General features: G+C 43.5%; 1 protein-coding gene across 13 annotated transcripts in view; it reads right to left on the bottom strand.

Moving 5' to 3' along the window:
- The window catches only part of CCDC66 (coiled-coil domain containing 66), a 57,502-nt gene that overhangs the window by 20,505 nt on the left and 14,896 nt on the right, over positions 1-22,101 (bottom strand). For all 13 annotated transcript variants that reach the window (XR_014788528.1, XR_014788527.1, XR_014788529.1 and 10 more), the window contains 3 exons: positions 20,933-21,094; positions 16,195-16,342; positions 14,131-14,283 (listed from right to left, as the gene is read on the bottom strand). Coding sequence is in view for 10 of the 13 variants with exons in the window: in XM_084840042.1 (XP_084696168.1) it covers positions 14,131-14,283; positions 16,195-16,342; positions 20,933-21,094 (463 nt within the window). In the remaining 3 variants the exon portion in view is untranslated. The remainder of the gene's footprint in view (positions 1-14,130; positions 14,284-16,194; positions 16,343-20,932; positions 21,095-22,101) is intronic.

The raw sequence follows: 22,101 nt of genomic DNA, 5'->3' as shown, positions 1-22,101 counted from the left end.
GGCGGTATAGAAATAAATAAATCACTCAGATTTGTAGTGACCAATATTAGTCTATCATTTTTTCTTCGAATAGCCAAGCAACATAAGAACCACACATTCAGCATTAGTAAGCAATACTCAAAACTGAACAGATAATGAAATTAAAAACTAAGCACAATCCTACATGTCTAATCAGAATTACTCCTATTAATTTCAAAGAGTCTTACTCCAAGGTAAGTAAGTGCAGGATTGCAGCTGTACACCATGGGCAGGATCCAGAGTTAGGCTGGATCAATGGCACTAGAGGAAGTGTACTTTCCTGATCCCTCCTTCCCATGGCAGCCCCTCCGGCCCCCTGAAAATGCTACACAGAGAGTCAGGAGACCCTGATGAATGGGGAGAGCTGTGGTGTCAGCAGGAGGGGGAATCCTCTAAAATCAGGTAGAGGGGCCTTCCATGGGCACAGCCCTTCGTCTTGCTTTGGACAGATCTTAGATGGAACCCTAGAATGATCTACTCAGATACAAGTCACACTGAGTTCAGTGGGGCTAAGTCCTGGGTTAGTAAAGCTCACATTGTGTTGATAATTAAAGTTATTAATAACTTCACATCTCAGTCACTGGTTTCTACCCTACTTTATAAAACTGACAGGATATAATACACATTGCTTTTCTTCCAAGAAAAAAAAAATCAGTGATGCAAATTGTATTACTTTTATTAATGCACATGTAAAGATTCCTCTTACAATATAACTGTTCAACATTCCGTACTTTTTCTACTAGAGCATTTAAAAAATGAATAGCCTTTGTAAGCAGTTATAAACAAACAGAATGACTAGGTACTTTCACACGTTTTTATGGCGTTGATTTCACTGAATGTTTGAAACCTATTGTTCCTTGATAGCAGTGGATATTTGCTCCTAATCTTTTTTTCAGAGAAGTTGTCTACACCAATACCTCCAGTTACCTGATATTCAGCAAGGAGATGATTTCAGACCTCATATATTCACCAACCAACTTTATATTTCTTTAAGCAAGCAGAAACAGCTGTCTAGCCCTAAATCAGGGTCTGGAAGGTTTGGTCAGATGAACAAGGGTCAAGAAGCTAAATCCAGAGAAGGTGAAAATTATGCTAGCCCCATCGAGAGCATCTGGATCATAGCCCCATTGAGAGCATCTGGATCAAAATAAATGGAGCAAAGAATAAAAGGAACCTGATGGTCGGAGTCTACTACCGGCCACCCAATCAAGGAGAAGATGAGGATGAAACTTTTGAAAAGCAAATAGCCAATGTTTCAAGGGAGCATGATGTAGTAGTAATGGGGGACTTCAATTTCCCCGATATTTGTTGGGAGACAAATTCTGCAAAACATGGCCCCTCCAGTGTAGCAGCCATATCGGGGGTCAGACTAAGTAGCCTCATGCAGTCTCTTGCTTCATGTTCTTGCTGAGCTCTTGCTCTCTGAAATATATGTTTGTAAGCTGACGAGATGCAGGAATCTCTTAACTTGTCACCAAGGCTGAGGTCGTAGTAATATGTATATCATGTTCTCTGCTGTTCTCTGCTTATCATGGCTACCCTATAACCCATTTCTTGTATTATAAACAATGGTGCTAGGAGAGGAAATGCTGAATACTGCAAACCCACACAGAAAGGGGCGGGGGGGATTTTGCATATGTGTCATAATGTCTATAAAAACAATTTGCTGATATAAATCGGGGCTTTTGGCTCTTTGGAAGTGATTCCAGCCATAAAGCCCGCGCGTTAAATAAAGAAAAACTCATTTTCCTTCACTCCGTGGTCTCTCTGACTCTGAGTTCTGCAACATAAATGGTGCCGTGACTCGGATGTGGCAGGCGCTGAGACAGAGAGGTGGCAGTTGCCTGCTCTTGATCGCTGCACCGGGAGGGAAGGCTCGGCGCACGCCTCCCTTTCTTGGCGCCAGCGACCTTTTTGTCGGGTGAACGGGAGAAAGCCTGCGCCGGGACTGCCCGAATGGCTGTGCATGTCAAGAGAACCTTGGGAAGCGGAAGAAGGAACTTGAGCCCTGCCCATACTGCAGCTGCAATTGAGTTGAAACCCACATTGGAAGCCTTCAGGAGAAAGGCCACTGGGCAGAAAAAAAAGAGGGCCCCGCCTTATGAAGAAGGTCAGTTAGTATACGTTTACAAAAGGTGACCCACCCGATTGGGGGTGGAGGGGGGACTTGATCACTCCCCCGAGCAGGCACTAATACTCAGCAAGGCGCTGAGGAAACTGCTTCGCTCTAGTGGGAAAGTGGGTGGCAGGGACATATGAATGAAGTGGTGAAATTGATGATTGTGTGAGCGGCTACTGCGGTTTCTGTTGCATACCGTTGACCGTCCGGGTGCCCAGGCCAGTAGCAAAATGCGTGGTGTAAAAATTCCTTTTGTGTCGGTCAGTGAGACCCCTTACTCACTGACCAATCCCCTTTCCTTCATTGTGTCCATCTTTATCTTAGGAGGGAGGCTATGGGAGGTGGGGGAAGCAAGACTTGCACCCCCTTGAGATGTATGTTAAAAAAAAAGGAAAAAGATTTTTTTTAAAAAGAATTCAGAATAGAGAGAGGAAACAGCAAAGCGCTCAAGGTCGAGCTGAGAGGAAAAAAAAGAACAAGATCTGAGGCTGTTAATTAGAGAAATGTTGCACGACAGCCTACCTTTTAACGAAGCGTGGGAGTGTGAGGCCGAAGAAGTAGCCATTAGCCTAGCGCGCCGAGAGGGGGGGCAGGAGAATTGCCCACAATGTTCTGTGTTGTGCAACATCATCACCTCGCCTAATTGAGATGAAATCCCTAAAAAATGGAAACTGAAAATGAAGACCCAGAAGATAAAGGCGCAAAATGGAATAAAGGTGAAGAATCAGCCCACAGGGCACAGGCTAGACCCCTCTTCGAGTAGAAAGTGTGCCATAAGACTGTCCCAAGGCAGAATAAAGCGGAAAGACCATGATGAAGATCTCTGTCAAGGTAGCCGAATTTCATAGAGCCTGTAGACCATCAGCTATATGATTTCTGAAGAGCGTAACTGTTAAGCTTTTGCCGTGGGATTCCCTGCAATGAAGAAATCTCACTAATTTAAGTGTCCAGTGTTAGACTGCCTGAGTGTGTGTGCTGAAGAGACCGAGAATCTAGACAGCATGTTCCTGGCCAAGCCAAAATCACGCTACTACCATGCTCCTGGAAGCTGCAATAAACTGTGTAAGCTAGGAGACCCAACCTGATTAAGAAGAAAGAGAAGGCAAGAGGCAAAGAAAAAAACATTTGTAAAGAATAAGCATGGCCATAGTTGCCCCCAGGGTGAATTAAAAGCAGCTGATTGTGCCTGGAGCTTATTACCTGGGATAAAGTAGCCACAATAATGTAATAGTTCTTTAAGATGAGAAAATGTAACTAGAAAGAGAAGAGCCTATCCCAAATGTGCATCATTGGGACTAGTGTAGGGCAGAAAGGTTTAAGTAAGTGAGTTTAACTTGCAAAAAAGACAAATACAGAGACAAGGCTGGTGCATGAAGCGGAAAGTTTTATGTAAAAAGTTTGAAACATGATCTGCAATACAGGCAGATCAGCAAGAAAAAGAAAGCAAAAGAAAGAGAGAGAGAGATTTCTCTTCCCATACCAGTGAGTAAAAGTGTTATCAAGCACTTTGCCTGGGAAGCGAAGTTTGTTTACAGGAAGCTGTGCCTGAGAACCAAACACTTCTAGCCTATGCTGAAAATGCTTGCTAGTGTTGTGCTGCCTCATGGGTAACATGTATGGTATAAAACCCATTTAGCCCAATAGCTCGTGGTTCAGAAAAGCTGTCTGATCCAACCATTAGGTACGCCTGTGTGCTGTAAGTTACCCAATAAAGTCTCCTTATAAAAACAACAACAACAACAACCCTGCTGTTAGAAGCCATGAAGGCAGGTATGAAGAAGTCAGTTAATATGACCAAGGTGTCTAAAGTGCTGCAAGGTGCCACCAAGGCCCCAGAGCGTGCTTGGAGCGTCTTTTAGATGCCTATCGCCAATATACCCCCCTCGACCCAGAGGCCCAAGAAGACGTGGACGAAAAAATAGAAGACCCAGCAGAGGCACAGTGTGCCCAGTGTGGACAAGATGGACATCGGTGGCATGAATGCCCAAATAAAATAAATCAAATACACAAAAAAGAAAACCAAAGGAGCCAGAACGGGCGAGAGAGAAGAAAGCTTGAGAGGGGCCATGACATTGACTGTGAGGGGCCGTGTCATTGACTTCATGATTGACACTGGAGCGGCATCAAGAGCAAGCAAACGTTAGCCTTAAACAAGAAGTCCAAACACTGGGCAAAGTTCTTCAAGCCCAGCGTCACTTTGTCTTAGAAAATAAGCCCCAATTCCCATTACAGAAGTTCATCCTTTCCAACCAAGAGATAAAGTATGGGTCAAAAAGTGAAAAAATGACCCTTTGACTCCCAGATGGAGAGGGCCAAAAACTGTTATACTTTCCACCCCCACAGCTGTGAAAGTAGCTGGAGTTAAACCCTGGATACATTGGACACGAGTCAAAAGAGCGAGGGGGGGGGGAGTGGACTGTGACCAGAAATCCTGAAAATCCTTTAAAAATCATTCTGAAAAAGCAGTAAGAAGACTCAGGCTAGACCTTACTGTAGACACACCGGGAGACTGTCCACCCTGCGTACGGTCAGACCTGCAACTGGGGAAATTTGAAGAAGGGGACTAGACCCTACTGCAGCTAGCCAGGTGAATAGCTGCCCAGCGTACGGTGAGATTCCAAAGAAGATCAAATATGCATGTTGTAGTGTTAGTGGTGTTATATTATAGTTCCTCAATAAGGTGCGAAAAAGGGGGGTCTGCCCCTGAAGGAAAAAGTCTGTCCCAGCGATTCGCTGATAATTACTGGCTTCACCTAGCTAACATCACTGGAGTAAAGCATTTTTGTTTACCAAGGGATAAACCTGTAAACAGGCTTATTAGCTCTTGCCTAATACCTGTCTGTAAGCATCCTGAAAAAATTCAAAACGAGACTATGTTAAGCAATTTTAATATAAACTTGACTTATTCCCAAAATTCTGACTGAGGCATAGTTACGAAAATCTTACCCCCTACAGAGTTCACTCTACGTACTCCCATCGTAGCTGGAATAAATGCCACTTGTGCACAAATAATTGTCAAAAAAATCTTCTGAGAAATATAAAGCTATCCCTGGCCCCCTCTTCCACTGTAATGAAATTCAGAACATATCTTTTAATGCACATATACTTCTGCCTCATGGATAGTTTTGGACCTGTGGTTCCCGTACCTGGTCATTCATTCCAGCCAACTTGTCTGATAACCACCCATGTTGCCTTAGCTGCCTGGTGCCAATTCTTCCCCCGTGGCCAGAGAAAATCCGCCGACGGCAGCCTAAAGCACTCCAACTAACTGAAAATTGTAATAGCCACCTACAGCTATACGCTGACTCAGAAAAATTGGCACTGGCAGTATCGTTAGTTGGAGTTCCAGGTCTAGCATTGACTGATGGTCTAAAAATCAACTGGTTGGCTTGCAGCTTGGCCAAGAGCATAAATGCCACCTCACGAGCATTGTCATTATTAAATAAAGAGTTGCGTGATCTAAGAGGTGCTGTTCTAGAAAATCGAGCTAGTATAGATTACCTCTTCCTTCTTCATCATCTGGGTTGTGAGACGCACCAAAAGCTTTGCTGTTTTAATTTAACTAATAATAGTAACTCTGTAGATGAACAGATCAACAATCTGCACCATATAGTGGCTGACATAACAATGGGACAAAACAATTGGCTAGATTGGTTAACCTCTTGGCTCCCAAATCTTAGCTGGCTTAAAGCATTGTTCATCCTAATTCTACCAGTGTTGTTCATAGAGATACTGTTATGCCTTTGCATTCCTTGTCTTATGCGCTGTTTAACCAATCTGTTTTATGTCTCAGCTAGTAAAACTGCTGCCCTCTACACTCTAATAGCCCAAAAGGAGGTTAAGTGATATGTATCTTATAAAAAGTTTTGTATTGTGCTTTGCAGACTATTATGAGCATTCGCTTATCAGAAATGCTATAATTGTAATAAAATTATGCATTTAAGGGGGGAATGTAGCAGCCATATCGGGGGTCAGACTACGTAGCCTCATGCAGTCTCATGCTTCATGTTCTTGCTGAGCTCTTGCTGTCTGAAATATATGTTTGTAAGCTGACGAGACGCAGGAATCTCTTGTCACCAAGGCTAAGGTCGTAGTAATATGTATATCATGTTCTCTGCTTATCATGGCTACCCTATAACCCATTTCTTGCATTATAAACAATGGTGCTAGGAGAGGAAATGCTGAATACTGCAAACCCACACAGAAAGGGGTGGGGGAGATTTTGCATATGTGTCATAATGTCTATAAAAACAATTTGCTGATATAAATCGGGGCTTTTGGCTCTTTGGAAGTGATTCCAGCCATAAAGCCCGCGCGTTAAATAAAGAAAAACTCATTTTCCTTCACTCCGTGGTCTCTCTGACTGTAAGTTCTGCAACACCAGGAAATTCCTGACTTGTGTGGCGGATAACGTCCTCCTACAGAAAGTAGAAGAAGGAACTAGAGGATTGGCTATCCTTGACTTGATCCTAATCAACAGAGATGACTCAGTGGATAAAGTAGCAGTTACAGGAACTCTGGGGGAAAGCGACCATGTTATATTTGAGTTCTTGGTTCTAAGGGAAACAAAAGCCGAGTGTAGTCAAACGCGTACCTTGGATTTTAGGAAAGCTGATTTTAATAAACTCATCAGTGATCAGTAAGGTCCCATGGTAAGCGACGCTAATGAGAAAAGGAGTCCAAGATGGGTGGGAGCTTTTAAAAAAGGAAATTCTCAAGGCACAATTACAAACAATTCCAACAAGAAGAAAAGGTGGAAGACAACAGAAGAAGCCAATGTGGCTTCACAAAAAACATAGAGATGACCTGAAAACAAAAAAGGACACATATAGGAAGTGGAAAGAAGGCCAAGTAACAAAGGAAGAGTACAGGCAGGTAGCACAGAATTGCAGGGATGGTGTCAGGAAGGCTAAAGCTGCGAACGAGCTGAGGTTAGCGAGGGATGCTAAAAGCAACAAAAAGGCTTTCTTCAGCTACGTGCATAGTAAAAGGCAGAGGAAAGAAATGGTTGTTCAGTTATTAAATAAGGATGGCAGAACGATAACAGATGACAAAGAAAAGGGAGAGGTGCTCAATTCCTACTTGGGCTCAGTCTTCTCCCCAAAGAGGGTCTATGACCCCCCTGGCAAAGGCGAAGTACAGGCTGAAGGGGCAGGATTGCAGCTTGAGATCAATAGGCATATGGTCAAGGAACACCTAATTACTTTGAATGAGTTCAAATCTCCAGGGCCAGATGAACTGCATCCTAGAGTAATAAAGGAATTGGCAGAAGAACTCTCAGAACCGCTGCCTATTCTCTTTGAGAAATCATGGAGAACGGGGGAAGTGCCAGATGACTGGAGGAGAGCTAATGTTGTCCCTATCGTCAAAAAGGGTAAAAAGGAGGAACCTGGGAACTACAGACCAGTCAGTCTGACATCAATCCCTGGGAAAATTCTGGAGCAGATCATAAAGCAATCTATCTGTAAGCACCTTGAAAACAATGCCGTGATTACTCGAAGCCAACATGGATTTGTCAAGAACAAGTCCTGCCAGATGAATCTGATCTCATTTTTTGATCAGGTAACCTCCCTTGTGGATCGTAGGAATGCTGTAGACATAATATACCTCGACTTCAGCAAAGCTTTCGACAAAGTGTCCCATGATATCCTGATGAGCAAACTAGCTCAAAGTGGGCTAGATGAAACAACGATCCAGTGGATCCACAGTTGGCTACAGAATTGGACTCAAAGAGTGCTTATCGATGGGACCTGCTCAAACTGGGGAGAGGTAACGAGTGGGGTACCGCAGGGCTCAGTCCTGGGCCCAGTGCTCTTCAACATTTGTATTAATGACTTGGAGGAGGAGGTGCAGGGAATGCTGATCAAATTTGCAGATGACACAAAATTGGGTGGGATAGCTAATACTTTGGAAGACAGAAACCAAATTCAAAGTGATCTTGATAGACTGGAGCGCTGGGCAGAAAACAACAGAATGACATTTAATAGGGATACATGCCAAGTTCTGCACCTAGGAAAAAGAAACCAAATGCAAAGTTACAAGATGGGGGATACGTGGCTCAACAACACTACAAGCGAGAAGGTTATTGGAAATGTTGTAGATCACAAGCTGAAGATGAGCCAACAATGTCATGTGGCTGCAAAAAAGGCAAATGCTATTTTGGGCTGCATTAATAGAAGCATAGCTTCCAAATCCCGTGAAGTACTAGTTCCCCTCTACTCAACACTGGTTAGGCCTCATCTGGACTACTGTGTCCAGTTCTGGGCACCACACTTTAAGAAGGATGCAGACCAACTGGAGAGGGTTCAGAGGAGGGCAACAAAGATGATCAGGGCACTGGAAACAAAGCCCTATGAAGAGAGACTGAAAGAACTGGGCATGTTTAGACTTGAGAAGAGACGACTGAGGGGAGATATGATAGTGCTGTTCAAGTCCTTGAAAGGCTGTCACAGAGAGGAAGGCCAGGATCTCTTCTCGATCATCCCAGAGTGCACAACACGGAATAATGGGCTCAAGTGACAGGAAGCCAGATTCCGGCTGAACATCAGGAAAAACTTCCTGACTGTTAGAGCAATACGACAATGGAACCAATGACCTAGGGAGGTGGTGGGCTCTCCCACACTGGGGGCGTTCAAGGCGAGGCTGGATGGCCATCTGTCAGCGATGCTCTGACTTGGATTCCTGCACTGAGCAAGGGGTTGGACTCGATGGCCTTGTAGGCCCCTTCCAACCCTACTATTCTATGCTGATTTGGGAGGCTGGAGGCTTTAGAATGTTGCAATTTGTTATTGATATGATGCACGTTGCACTACTGGAACAACTGTACAGCCTAGGTGTTCTGTCACTACTATTGGATGAAGAGGTGCAGCACTGGCAGCCAGGAGTGCTTTGTAAGTTATCTAGTACACTATGACTGGGTTCAGACGACACGATAATTCACAATGGGTTAAATAAGCTACGATGGCTTATTTAACCCATCGTAGGTTATTGTGGCGCCTGTTGGGAATTTTTTAATCCATGATGGCTTCTTTGGCCAAAATAACCCACTCTGATAACACACAGTCTGCAGTAGGGGTTATGTAACCCACCGTGGGTTCTTGTGTTGTCTATCGGACACCATGGGTTGTTTTGCTCGCCTACAGAGTTGTGCGGCAAGAGTGATTCAGATCACTGCTGCACTGTTCCTTGCAGGCATTCTCTGTATAATGGGAACACCTGAAACCATCTCTGACACACAGCCTCCCCTAGTCAGGAGGTACCCGATCCACCATCAAAATCCTGCACAATTACTCCAGAGGACCAAAAATCCCAAGTGCTGCAAAAAGGGTTAGAGTTAGTACATAGGCAGCCTCCCCTAGTGGGGGGGAGAGGGAATGCACAAGTCCACTTTGGTGCTCTAACGATATTAGGAATATTTCCCAATCTTGCTATAACGCCAAAGCGGAATTGCGCATCCCCCCCCCCCCCCAGACTAGGGTAGGCTGCCTATCAACTTTTTCCTGATCCTGCCAACTTCCAAGGGCTTTGATGGTGGATCGGGTGCATCCTGACTAGGGGAGGCTGTGTGTCAACTTTGGTCCCAATCCTACAGTCCCCCAAGGTTTTATAACCACACCCCCTTTTTGCTGCACTTGGGATTTTTGCTGCTTAGTGAGTGATCGTGCGGGGTTTTGATGGTGCCTCCTAACTGGGGCAGGCTGTGTATGAAGTTTGTCTGGATTCGGCAAATGTCCAGCACTTCAGAGGTGAAACAGTGCCACTGTTTGGGTGGGAGGACTGCAGCAGGACAGGGGTCGGTGTGTGTGTGTCAAATTATACACAGTAGCTTAATAAACTAATAAGCTACTCACAGTAGCTTATTAGCCTGGTTGTGTAGCAGGGCATTGTGGACTATTTAAAAAATACGCTACTGTATCTTATTAAGCCACCATGGATTCTCATGATGTCCAAATGCGGCCTACCTTTGTCCCTTCATAGACAGTCGAAATCACACAACAGTAATCCATACCTTTGTAACCTTAAGGATCAAGTATGCGCTTTACATGGGGCTGCTCTTGAGAATAGTTTGGAAGCTGCACTATACGTGTTGGTGAGGGTCAGTGGATGATCACTTATTTAACCATTTCTGTGCAAACTGCATTGGCTATTTGGCTGTGGAACCTTAATTTAAGGTTCCTCTGGCCTGGAATGCTGCTTATAGGAGCCCACTTGCCTTGTAATATCAAGCACTGTGCTCTCTATTCAGGGAGTAAGATTTCTGTGTACAGATAACTTTCTCAGTGGTTGCCCTGGTTTAATAGAAAGACCTCCCCAAGACATGCATTTTTCAGTTCCTAATTTTAGGCACCTGTTCCAGGCCCATCTGCTTCATAAGGCCTTTGGTGAGGTGGAGGAAAGACTTTGTAGGGCTTAGGCTATTGATTCACACTTCGTTGCTGCATCTTTCTTTAGTTGTTTTAATAGATAAATCCAGCCTTCCCAGCATTGCTCAAGGTAGCTCATAAGTATTTTAAATAAACATCCACAATGTTAGACACATTTTTATGACTTAAAATTGCCCTGCTTTCCCCTAAAGCTCAAGAGACATGAAACATCAACTCATTTTCTATACCAACAGCTATGGGAATCCAACAGGACCTCCTCCCTCTGAGTATTTCAGCAAGTACTTATATATTTGGGAACAGACTTTGGAGCAGATTTCAGGGGGAATGAGAGAGGGAGAACGTCCCATTGCACAAGCAGACCTGCTCACACCATGTTGGATTCTGCCCACTGCATACTGGGTTGCAGCTTGACTGTCATTTAGGAGTGATTTGAAGTAGTAGCCTATCAACCTGGGATCTGCTCAGCCTTATTAAGAATTGGTCTATTGTGTAAAATTTATGATGGATTGTGAAAAGAATTCTAAGACTATAAGGCTACGCCATCATTCCCTCTAATTTGAAACTCAGTGGGTGAGTGCTGACAAGATTGTAGCCAAAATTTTAGCCACAGAGAAACAAGACAGCTATCAGCATGCTCAGGGAAACTGTAAAGGTTACGCAAGTACAACAAATCTTTAGGAAAAAACCCTAGGGAGACAGAACACCCCCCCCCCCCCCAATGAGGACTGAACATGTTCAGTGGCCTTCCAACAAATTAGTATGGCACATCATGCTATTGACTATGGCTCTAAAGCCATTGTGAGCACAGTTGGTCTGAGATGCCACACCTGGCTCTGATCCTCCAGCCTCTCCAAGCATTCCTGCTCGAGAATAGATGAGCTCCTTTTTTATGGCGAAAGACTCTTCAATGCTACAACCAATGACTCCCTGGAGAGAGTCCAGCACCTCCACACCATAGTCTTCAAGATGGGCATCAGTAAGCCGCTTCCCCAGCAACCCACCTCTCTTGCCCATGACAAGGATACTATTTATTCCACAACCAAGAATCTAGGTCTTCCTCCGCTTTTCAGCATCAATCCTACTCTCAACATAAATGCTCCTTCTTTCCACCCAAGAGCAGAGCTAACACCTGTAAGAGTTGACCTAACACCTATAATTTTGTTTCTGACTGTCCCCCATTTGGGAATTGCCTTGTCCACTTCCTCCCAGTGTGGCAGGCCATCACACCCGACTCTTGGGTCCTCAAAATTGTTGCCAAGGGGTACGGTGTAGAGTTCAATGCCCTACCATCTTCGGCCACTGTCAGTACCACTCTCCCTTCCCCAACTGTCCTTTCAGAAATCTGCTCCCTCATATGCAAGGGTGGCATCGAACCGGAAACGGCTGGCACTGAACACCTGGGTTTCTATTCCTGATATTTCAGTGTTCCAAAACACAATGGCAGACTTCATCCCATCCTGGATCTCTGGGATGTGAACTTCTTTATGTGCCCCAGGAAGTTTCAGATAGTCACCTTATTCCAGATCCTACCCCCCCTCCACAGGGACAATTGGTTTGCAGTCAATGACCTAAAACATACTTATTGTCACATCGTCATCCATCCTCACACCATCAGTATCTCCACTTTTGGGTCCTCAACCACTCGTACCAGTTCAAGATTCTTTCATTCTGTCTCTCAACAGCATCCTGGGTATTCATGAAGTGCATGGGGATCATAGCCACACACTTTTGCCTCCATGAACTTATCACCTTCCTATACATTGACAACTGGTTCCTGCGGAATCTCTTCCATTTACACAAGCCTTGTCCTCCTCCCTGTAGCCTCTCTATTGTCCTTGTTGGCCTCAGGGGAAAACCCTCTATGCCTATAGCAATGACGGATTTTCATCTGCTTAGCTTCAAAACTCTCTTCTTCATGGCTATAGCTTTGGCTTGTTGAGGTGGTGAACTCTGTGCTCTTTGGGCGGATGGATACCTTACCTTCCACAGAAATAAAGTTGTCCTCCATCCAGACATATCCTTTTCCCCCCAAATAGTCTCGAATTTCCACCTACAACAGGACATCTTCTTGCCCATGTTCTTTCCATCATCCTCGTCACTGCTGGAAATGTCTCTCCACATCCTAAATCTTCAAAGAGCTCTAGCATTCTACATTGATAGGACTTGATCATCCCAGCCATCACCCACATGATTTCTTTGTTACCAAGGCCCTCATAAGGATCCTCCTGTCTCCTTCCAGCAACTTGCCAACAGAGTTTGAGACTATACACCTTGTGTATGAACTGGTATCTCTCCCTCTTCCAGGTACCATTTGGCCCCATTCCACTAGAGTTTCTACTGCCTTTGCTAGAGAGTTTCAGTTTCAGTTCTGGACCTTTGCAGAGCTGCTATTTGTTTCCAACCATCAACCTTTGTCCGTCATTACCAGCTTGATCTACAGATGCTGCCTTTGGCAGAGCTGTTCTTTATTCAGTGCTGTGTTAGCACCCTGCCCCACCTCCAGTAAGTGTATAGCTTGCTACTCACTCATGTGTGTGTGATGCACAGAGACCATAAAGAAGTAAACATAGCTCGCTTACCTGTAGCCATAGTTTGAGTGGTCATCTTGCATTCACATGACCCATCCTCCATCCCCACGCAGGGTGCCTCCCTCAGTATCCTTCCGACTCCGTTCTCAAGGAACTAGGGAAGGCAGGAGCTGCACCTGGGGATATGCCAGATGGATGGGCTCCTGCCAAAACATTCTTCAGCTCTAGAATGTTCCAACCACGGCACTGCACAGGCACAGCACCCGTATGTGTGTGAATGCACAGATGAACACTCAAAGGACTACAATTACAGGCAAGCAACCTGTATTTCCCCTCTTACATCCTGGTAAGATTACCTAGATCTCCCTTTTCAGTCCCCTCCCCTCTTTACCAACATCTCATATGGCTGGAAATGTATATCCCACCATTTTCATGCTTCTCCCTCTGCCAGATAGCCTATGATTCTCACTCAGGGGAACTGCATAATCAGAGCTATATTGAACTCCTCCACATTGTTCTTCCTCTCCTTGCAATAGTTTAAAATCCAAACACAGTTTAGGAATACAGTCTCGCTCTGCATTTTCCTGGCTGTATCACTGATTTCAGGAATGGCTGAAATATTACAAATGGATTTCTTAAATATCTCCTTCCAATAAATCTCCTTAACTCTATCAAATTGGGCTTTGTTCTTCCACAGTTGTTACTCTTAAACTTAAAGGAAAGTTTAACGTCTCATTTTCTCGTACACTATCCCTGAGGTGGGGAACAAGTGGCCCTCCAGATGTTGCTGAACTACAATACCCGTCAGCCCTAGCCAGCATAGCCAGCATGGTGAGGGACGATGGGAATTGCAGCCCAACATCTGGAGGGCCACACACTCACCCCCTTCCCTGTGCTATGTCGCACATTATTGATTTAATGCTAAACCCACTTCATCAAAAAATCTCATGACAACTCATTAATGAACATGAACATGGGAAATCTTTCTAGCTAAATGTTCTGTTTTACTTGTAATAGTTGAAATACGATACCTAGGTCTATAGATAAGATAAAGAACATGCTGCTTAATGAACCTGTGTACCTGTCTGCACAGCAGTGTCCTTCCGAGGAGAGAAAGTAGTTTTGACATCCTGATTCAATATATTGCTTTTCTCTCCTGAACAGTGATCATGGTGATCACTGATATCCAGAAAGCTGTTCAGGTCAGTACAATAACTCTCACATGGTACATCACCTAAAAGAAAATGGGAGAGGGGGGAAATGTATACACATAATACTCCTTAAAACTCTAGAAATTAATGTTCTACATAATTACATCAGCTTAATGCAGAATTCACAACTTCATATGAATTTGTCAATTACTAAAAAAGGATTGTGCTGGAATAAAGGAGTTGTAAATTGTCAACACAGTTAATAACTAAAGATTATGGCATCTCTGTCCATCTTGACTAAAGCCAGTCTGAAATTTCACTGCAAATATTTGCAGGATAAGAAGGCTATCAGGAGATGTAAATGCCCCCACCCTCCAACCCTAACCCTATCTTTTCTGTGGTTCTTTGTGGCTGTTTACAGCACTATGTGTCCCCTTCCCGTTCCGCATTCAGTGCCATTTCAAAACAAACAAAGGCTTCCTGTTCTTTACAACAAGAGGTTAACCTGTTATGCAATTGACGTCATTGCACCAGATTTGGCTCTGTGGTACGTAGGACAAACCAACTTCTCTTATTACTCTCAGTAGGGATAGTTGGGCAGGGGAAGATGGAATGCACTCCCCTCATTGCCAAAGCTATTGCGCCAATGCCACTCCTCCCCAAACAGAAACATTTTAATGCCCCTTCATGTCCTGAGAGATTGCTGGAAAGTGTGGGTGGACATTTCAGAAATTCAGCACTTTGTTTTGGCTCATACATAGATTGTGTATCAGTGAATCAGAATCAGTCTGATTGTGGGCAGGTTAATAGACATCTCTGGAAAATGTTTTTTAAAAATACCTTGTATAACTGAGTCCTCTTGAAGGGCAATATGTTAGTGCCACATAAAATCATATAACAGCCTGCCTTTATTGGATGAAAGTGTTCCTGAGGTATGAATGAAAGTGTTACTAGAGGAAACATGCAGTATTAAAGGTTGAAGATTTGGGAAAAGCAAGGGGTGTGTACATGCAAAGTTGACTGGGGAATGTGAACAACAAGATGCAGTTAACCAATGGAATCTGGAAGAGAAAAACAATGGACAAAGAGACTTCCAAGATAAGCCTGGAGCCTGAGGCAAAGGCTGCATGAGTGCCAGCAAGTGAAATAGTAGTCAAGACCTCTGGAGAAAAGTAATGTCCTTTAGCATTGATGAGTCCAATTAATGTACAACCAGGACACATAAGCAACAGACATGCTTTTCCACATTGTGCTAAGGCTTAGGAAAGAAGAGTATTTAAGATACTCCCAAATCAACAGGACTACAAGGGAAGACCGGAACACCAGCGAAGCAGCTGCACACAGCGCACCTCCTGCTTCTGAGTATACAGCCTGGCTGGCCTCCAGGCCCTGTGGCTCCAACATGGGTAATGAATCTGAGTGTGGAAAGTGTGAATGGATTGAATTGCACTGCATTCTATCTAAATAAAGGTGTTCTAAAAATTGCATTTGGATTGTGTGTCTCAGTCTGAATCTCAGCCCATCTCAGCTGCGATTCCTAATTTTAGTGTATCAGAATTCCCAGGAGGGTCCGAAAACAATTCCAATTCCATTCTGTATAAATTAATGATGGATTTCAATCTTGAAGTATTATTATTTATATACTACCATTAATGTGCAGAGTATGAGAGGAAAGATCCCTGCCTCATACACCTTACAAACTAAAATTCAACACCAGGGAAACAGGGGACAGGGAATGAAAGGGAGGCTGGGGGTAGACTGAGGAAGAATGTGCCATTATTCCAGTTACATGTACTTAGCCTTAGTTACAGTAGGGCATGGTAACCTGGGGGCTGTACCCAAGCTTTAATGGAAAAGACGGGCTTTTGAAATCTCCTACCACCAAGCATTATAAAAAGGCACACATTTTATTCTTTGTATGTGGTTATCAAGGAGCAATTAAACATATGTCTAATCAGCTCTGTATAATTACCCCATTTATGCCTGGTACTTACCGCCACCAAGATTCTTCTGCAATTTGGAAATATCATGCCCTTTCTGAGCAAGATCTTTAATACGCTGTTCCTGTTTTAATCTCTGGGCCAGCTCTTGAGCTCTTTGCATTGTCTGATATAGCTCATTTGTTTTAAGGGTCATAATTTCCTAACAGAATAAAGAAGATATATACACATAAAAGCATTTAGCAAGGGAACAAAAAGGAAACCTTAATGCTGTCTTATACACTACTTATTTCTATGAATTGCATATTATAGGGATTTTTTTAAAGCAGGAGGTAGGGGTGTGTGTGTGTGTGAGAGAGAGAGATTGAGAGAGAGAGAGAGAGAGAGAGATTGAGAGAGAGAGAGAGAGCGCGAGCGAGCGAACTCACATGAACACAGGTATATACTAACAAATGGAAAAAGGTTTTCACTTGCAACCATATTCCTGTATCTAAAGCTAATGCGGCCTGGGATCTGAATGTGAGGCTGCCTGTGCTGGGCTGTGGTGAGCCAGAAGCTGGGGGACAAGCCAGTGTTCAGGGCTGAAGAGTAAGTCAGAACCAAGGGACAAACTAGGAGGAAGAAGCAAATCAAGAAAGAAGGACGACCAAAGGATACAGGAACAGGCTCAGAGCTCAGGAGGAACTTGGTGTTTGAGCAAGACTTAACTGGAACATGAAGACCTCTTCTACTTCTTCCTGCCCAGGAGGATTCCATAGCCACCCTGGCTGGGAGCTGTCAGTCAAGGGCTTGAAGATATTAAGCTATCTACGCAGAGACAGCAACACACAGTTCAGTGGCTCACTGCATGGGGCAGCTGCACACAAATTCAAAAGACTCCCAGTTCAAGCCCAAGCAGCTCTGGCAGAGGCAGAACCATTTGGAAATCTCCCTGAAGAACCAACTACTTCATGGGATCAGTGTAGAATTTCAGCTGATCCACCAACTACGGCCTTTCCTGGACAGGGATAACCTAGCCACAGTACTACATGCACTGGTAACTTCCTGATTAGACTACTGCAATGCATTTTACATAGGGCCGCCCTTGAAGACAACTCGGAAGTTGCAGCTAGTGCAAAATGCAGCAGCTAGACTGCTGACTGGAAATATCTCGTAAAAATCATATAACATCAGTTTTAAAGGGGTTGCACTGGCTGCCAGCATGCTTCCGGTCAGAATTCAAGGTTTGGGTAATGACATTTAAAGCCCTAAACGGCTTGGGACCTCGATATTTGAGAGTGCCTTTTCCTATATATGCCTGGCCAAGGACTGAGATCTGTTGGAGGGGCCCTCCTCTGCATCCCACCAGTGCAAGACATACACTACGGTAGGACTTGGGAGAGGATCTTCTCTGCTGTGGCACCCCGGTTGTGGAATGCCCTCCCCTTGGAGGCCCAATTGGTGAAGACATTGGTTTTATTTTGGTGCCAAGTAAAAACATGGCTTTTTACCAAAGCCTTTGAGGGCTAAATAATTCCTAACTAGCACACTGTTTTAACTGTTTTATTGTTTTAGATTTTAATTGATATTAGCTTGTTTAATAGTTTAATATGTTTTAGGTGTTTAAATTATTTATTGTTTTATACTGTTTAAACTGATTTTATCTGTACGCCGCCATGAAATCTTAATGATATAGGGCGGGATACAAATGTTTTAAAAAATACAATAAAATAAAATAATGAGCAACAGTCCCAAAGCCCTATAGAATCAAACAACCCCTCCCTTCCTGCTGATACTCCTTGAACTGCCACAAAAGATGATCCCAGAGGTTGGGGAACCCTCTGTAAGGGCGTGCAATGCAGTGCACAGCTGTGTGAATCAACATCAGCCTCCCCAGCCCTGACATGCACAGGTGGGTGTGTTCAGGTCATGGAAAGGGTACTTTGAATCCAAGCCTACGTAAAGAGCCAAAAAAGGGACAATGTCACAATCATAGGTGTCCACAGGAAGGGGCAAGGGGAGCAGTTAACTCCCCTCTGACTGAGCCATAATTTCTAGATTCCCAGCTTTCATTTTAAAAAAAGGCAAGTCTCTTCCCTTGTAGAATCCAAGATATGAGGCAAAATGTATAGCCACTATTCTCCCCATTTGTTTTGTGAGAAACTGTGAGAAACTAGCCCGCTCATCTTTCAGGGTTTTTAGTCAATGAATGAAGTCATGGCAATGGTCAATACATCTACCACCTGGGTGTGTTAAGCCTTCGGGGTGTGTTAAGCCTTTTTGGGGCCTTCCCTGTTAGGAAGTAATTGCAGCCTCATAAAAAAAAATTTAGAAATCCAGGAATTTAGTGTAGCTGTGGACAGTAGTGTGTCTACCAAAAACCAAAACATAGCAGCAATCATTAATATTTTTTTCTGAGTTTAGAAATAAATGAAAAATACCATGACACGGCATGTAGATAACATTCATTATTATTATACCCATATTGCAGGCTATGGCTGACAAAGTGTGGGTTACACCAGTCCTGCAAAGTACCCCAGTGTTGTTATCCCTATGGGAAGTGGGGTTAGAGTAGTTTAAGACAACTCTGCAGTGTAGTCCAGTGTTGTTATCCAGTCTCCTGGTGTGTTGGTGTTCCAGGGAAATGAAGATGGGGCTGCGAAGGTGATTGTAGCAGCAGTGCAATTTATTAAGGGCTACAGCACATTGTTGTTATGTATATAGCTTTAAGAGAACGTGCCATTCTTGGCTTTTGCAGGAGGTCCAAGTGAAACCTCTCCCTATCTCTCTCTTAGTGCAGGCTTTGGAGCTGAGAAAGTGTGCCATGCACTTCCGAAGTTAGTGTTTTCTCATGTACTGTAGTAATAAATAACCCTGTTGTGAATGTATCTAAATCTATTGTGCATTGCCTACACAGCAGGACCTAGGAGTGGAATGCAAGCCAAGCAGGTCCTCCCCACCCCAATAGTAATCATGCTCTTTACCGCTCTAATGATCCTTGGACCAAGGGCCATTACAAGGGGTAAAGGTAATCAGGGAAAGAATTGAGAGTTTCAGCTGCAGGTGGAAAGACACTGTCCAGACACCAGGTGTACCCACTGAGAAACAACAAAGGGGTAGATGCCATATACAAATTTCTCAGAGGCCAGGTCTACTTATTTTGGTAGACCTGATGCCCAGGCCGTGTTGCTGCTGAGTCACCAGAATTACCAGAAATGGTAGACCTCTGATGCTATTAGGGCTTTTAAAAAATGTGCAGCCATACACAAAATGTGCAGTTCCAGGGAAAAATATGCAATTCCAAAAGAACATTGCTGAAGTTCAAAATTCAAATCATGAAAGTTGTATTGTTAGCTGATGTAAAAAGTGGCTGATAATGTGAAAAGTAAAGTGAGTAGTCCAGGCTCTTCTAGAAGACACTCTGCACAGACTCCACTGCTACTCTCTAGAGTTGCCTTCCCCAACCTTATGCCTCTTAGATATTTTGGACTTTAACTCCCATCAGCCATAGCCAGAGTGGCCAATGGTCAGAAATGCTGAGAGCTGTAGTCGAAAACATCTGGGAGGCACCAGGTAGGGAATGGCTGCTCTAGAGAGTGTTCACCAATGTTTCCAAGATGAAGGAAACCATTCTAGAACAAATCATGTGAAGTTGTCAATGTTACGATAAAGGCAGTGATGCCACAAAATATCCAACATGAAATTCTTAAGACACCTGTACTGTGTTTGTGCCTCTGGATTTTTTCTCTTGTTCCTAGGGTTTTTTATCCCTCATTCCAAATGAAGGTTTTCATGATGCTTCTTGAATACAACACTCCTCTGCATTACTGTTACTCAATTCCCAGGACCTTCTACTACTCTGTGTAGGCTTGTAATTGTCATGGAATGTGATTCTAAGCAACAAAGCACACACACAAGGAAAACGCACAGGTGTGTTATAGAGGCACATGCTATGTGCACAAATGACAACCACAAACTGTTGTGCAGTTTTGCCCCTCCTGTAAAATTCCTGCGGATGACCATGGTAACTGTGTCCCTGTGTTAGAGCTGGCTGCTATACCTGGGATGCTGGAACTCAGTTCACTGAGCAGAGACTCATAATACCAGAAGCCTTGAGAGTGAAGAATTCATCTAAAGTAGGGGTGGACACTTTGAGGCCCTCCAGATGTTTTGGCCTACAACTCCCATTGGCCTTAGCCAGCATAGCCAATGGTGAGGATGATGGGAGTTTTAGGCCCAAACATCTGGAAGGCTACAAGCTGCTCACCCCTGATCTAAATCTAAAAGGAGGAGCGTGTTGACACCAAAGGAACCACAAAATAGAACTAACAGGAGGTTGGATCCAACTTTGTTGTTCCACCAGCAGAAGAGATACTGCTGGCGGATAGGATTTCCCTATCCTTTCTTTGCCCTGCAGCCTCCCAACCCTCAGGAGCAGATTTGGAGAACACCCAGGGGGAGACTGCAGAGAGGAGGAGAGGATAGGCAAGTCCTGTTCTGCCAATGATAGTCATTCCACTGGTGGAATGACAAAGTTGGCTCCAACCCAAAGCCTCATGGCACCTTAAAGACTAACAGATATGACACATGTTTTCATGGACTACAGCCCACTTCTATTGAGTCTTGTAAAGCATAGCACTTATTGCATAATTTATTTCAATGTTTATTTGGCATAATTTATTCTGGCTTGTAATCATGTGGAGGAGTAACTGGAAACAAATATTCTCAGGAATTCTGCACAAAGTACCATTATCGGCACTTGATACTAATTGCCCAGTTTAAATTTTGACATAGTACACTGTGAGATGCCTACCTCTTTTTGCTTTTGTTTGAGCAGATCTTCTTCAAACTGCTTCTTCATCAATTCCTGTTCTTTTGCAAGCCGGAGCTCGTCCTCTTGCTCTTCCTGTTTCCTTTGTTCCTCTTCAAGTTGTTTCTTCTGTCGTTTTTCTTCCACTTGAGCCATTATGGCTTTCTGGAAAAAATCATGATAAAATGCTCTTGAGAGATGTGGATAAGTAGATTTTAATGATTATTAAAAACAGACAGAGACATAGACACACACACCAATCGGGAAAAAAAAGCCCTAAAACGAAGACCCTCTTGGAATTATCTTCCATAAGACTTTTCCCCATTATTATATTATTATTATTATTATTATTATTATTATACTATCCTATTAATACCATTAGACTTCTTAAATTTCTCAATCTGGATTATGACTGTTAATGCTGTGTTTATCTTGGTCTAGTTTATTTACTTTTTCATTTTATAAAACAAATAGCTATCGCTCCCTCCTTTTTAGCATCTGCATTATATGGATTGTAATAGTTTTGTAAGTATATTAGAAAAACATTCTCATGGCTATATTTGGATTAGACAGGAATTGCATTGAACAGAAAGTATTTTCTGGTGCATGCAACTTAAGCGAGACTTCTAGAAGACGTTTAAACTTCAGAAGCAGCAGTGAAGAAACTCCCCTTTCTGCTACCTCACAAAAGAGATTTTAATCAGTTACTTGGGTAAGAGCGGACTTCAGGCCTGCTGATTAATTGCTCAGGTGACAAGAGCCAGAATGGTTTTTGCCTAGAGCACCTTGCACCTCTATTTTCTATTCCCATCCCCCCAAGGTCCTAAGCAAACAAATGAGTGTGGAAGTGTATGCGTGGGAGGAAGGAGTGGGCAGTGTAGCACCTAGGATTTGGGTGAAGATGAAGCTAATTTTTTAAAAAGAGCAGCTGAAGGTTTGGGAAATTAAACCTCAGATGTGCTATGGTTTCTAAAATTATAATATTTTGACTGATATCATGTGGCTCAGCTAAAGGTTTAAAGGAGAACGGAAAGTGATAACAGGGGAATCTATATTGTTAAGAGAGTTGTATAATGTCTGGAATAATGAAACTCTGATGGTGATTTCAACTAAGATGAGGGACCATTCAATGAAATACTGATAAAAGTTTATTAATAGTAGGCTTTCAGATC

This window comes from Heloderma suspectum, chromosome 2 (assembly GCF_057233095.1).
Source record: "Heloderma suspectum isolate Gila_16-S chromosome 2, 16-S_ref, whole genome shotgun sequence".
Taxonomy (NCBI): Eukaryota; Metazoa; Chordata; class Lepidosauria; order Squamata; family Helodermatidae; genus Heloderma; species Heloderma suspectum.
This window is presented reverse-complemented; position numbering and strand designations above follow the sequence as displayed.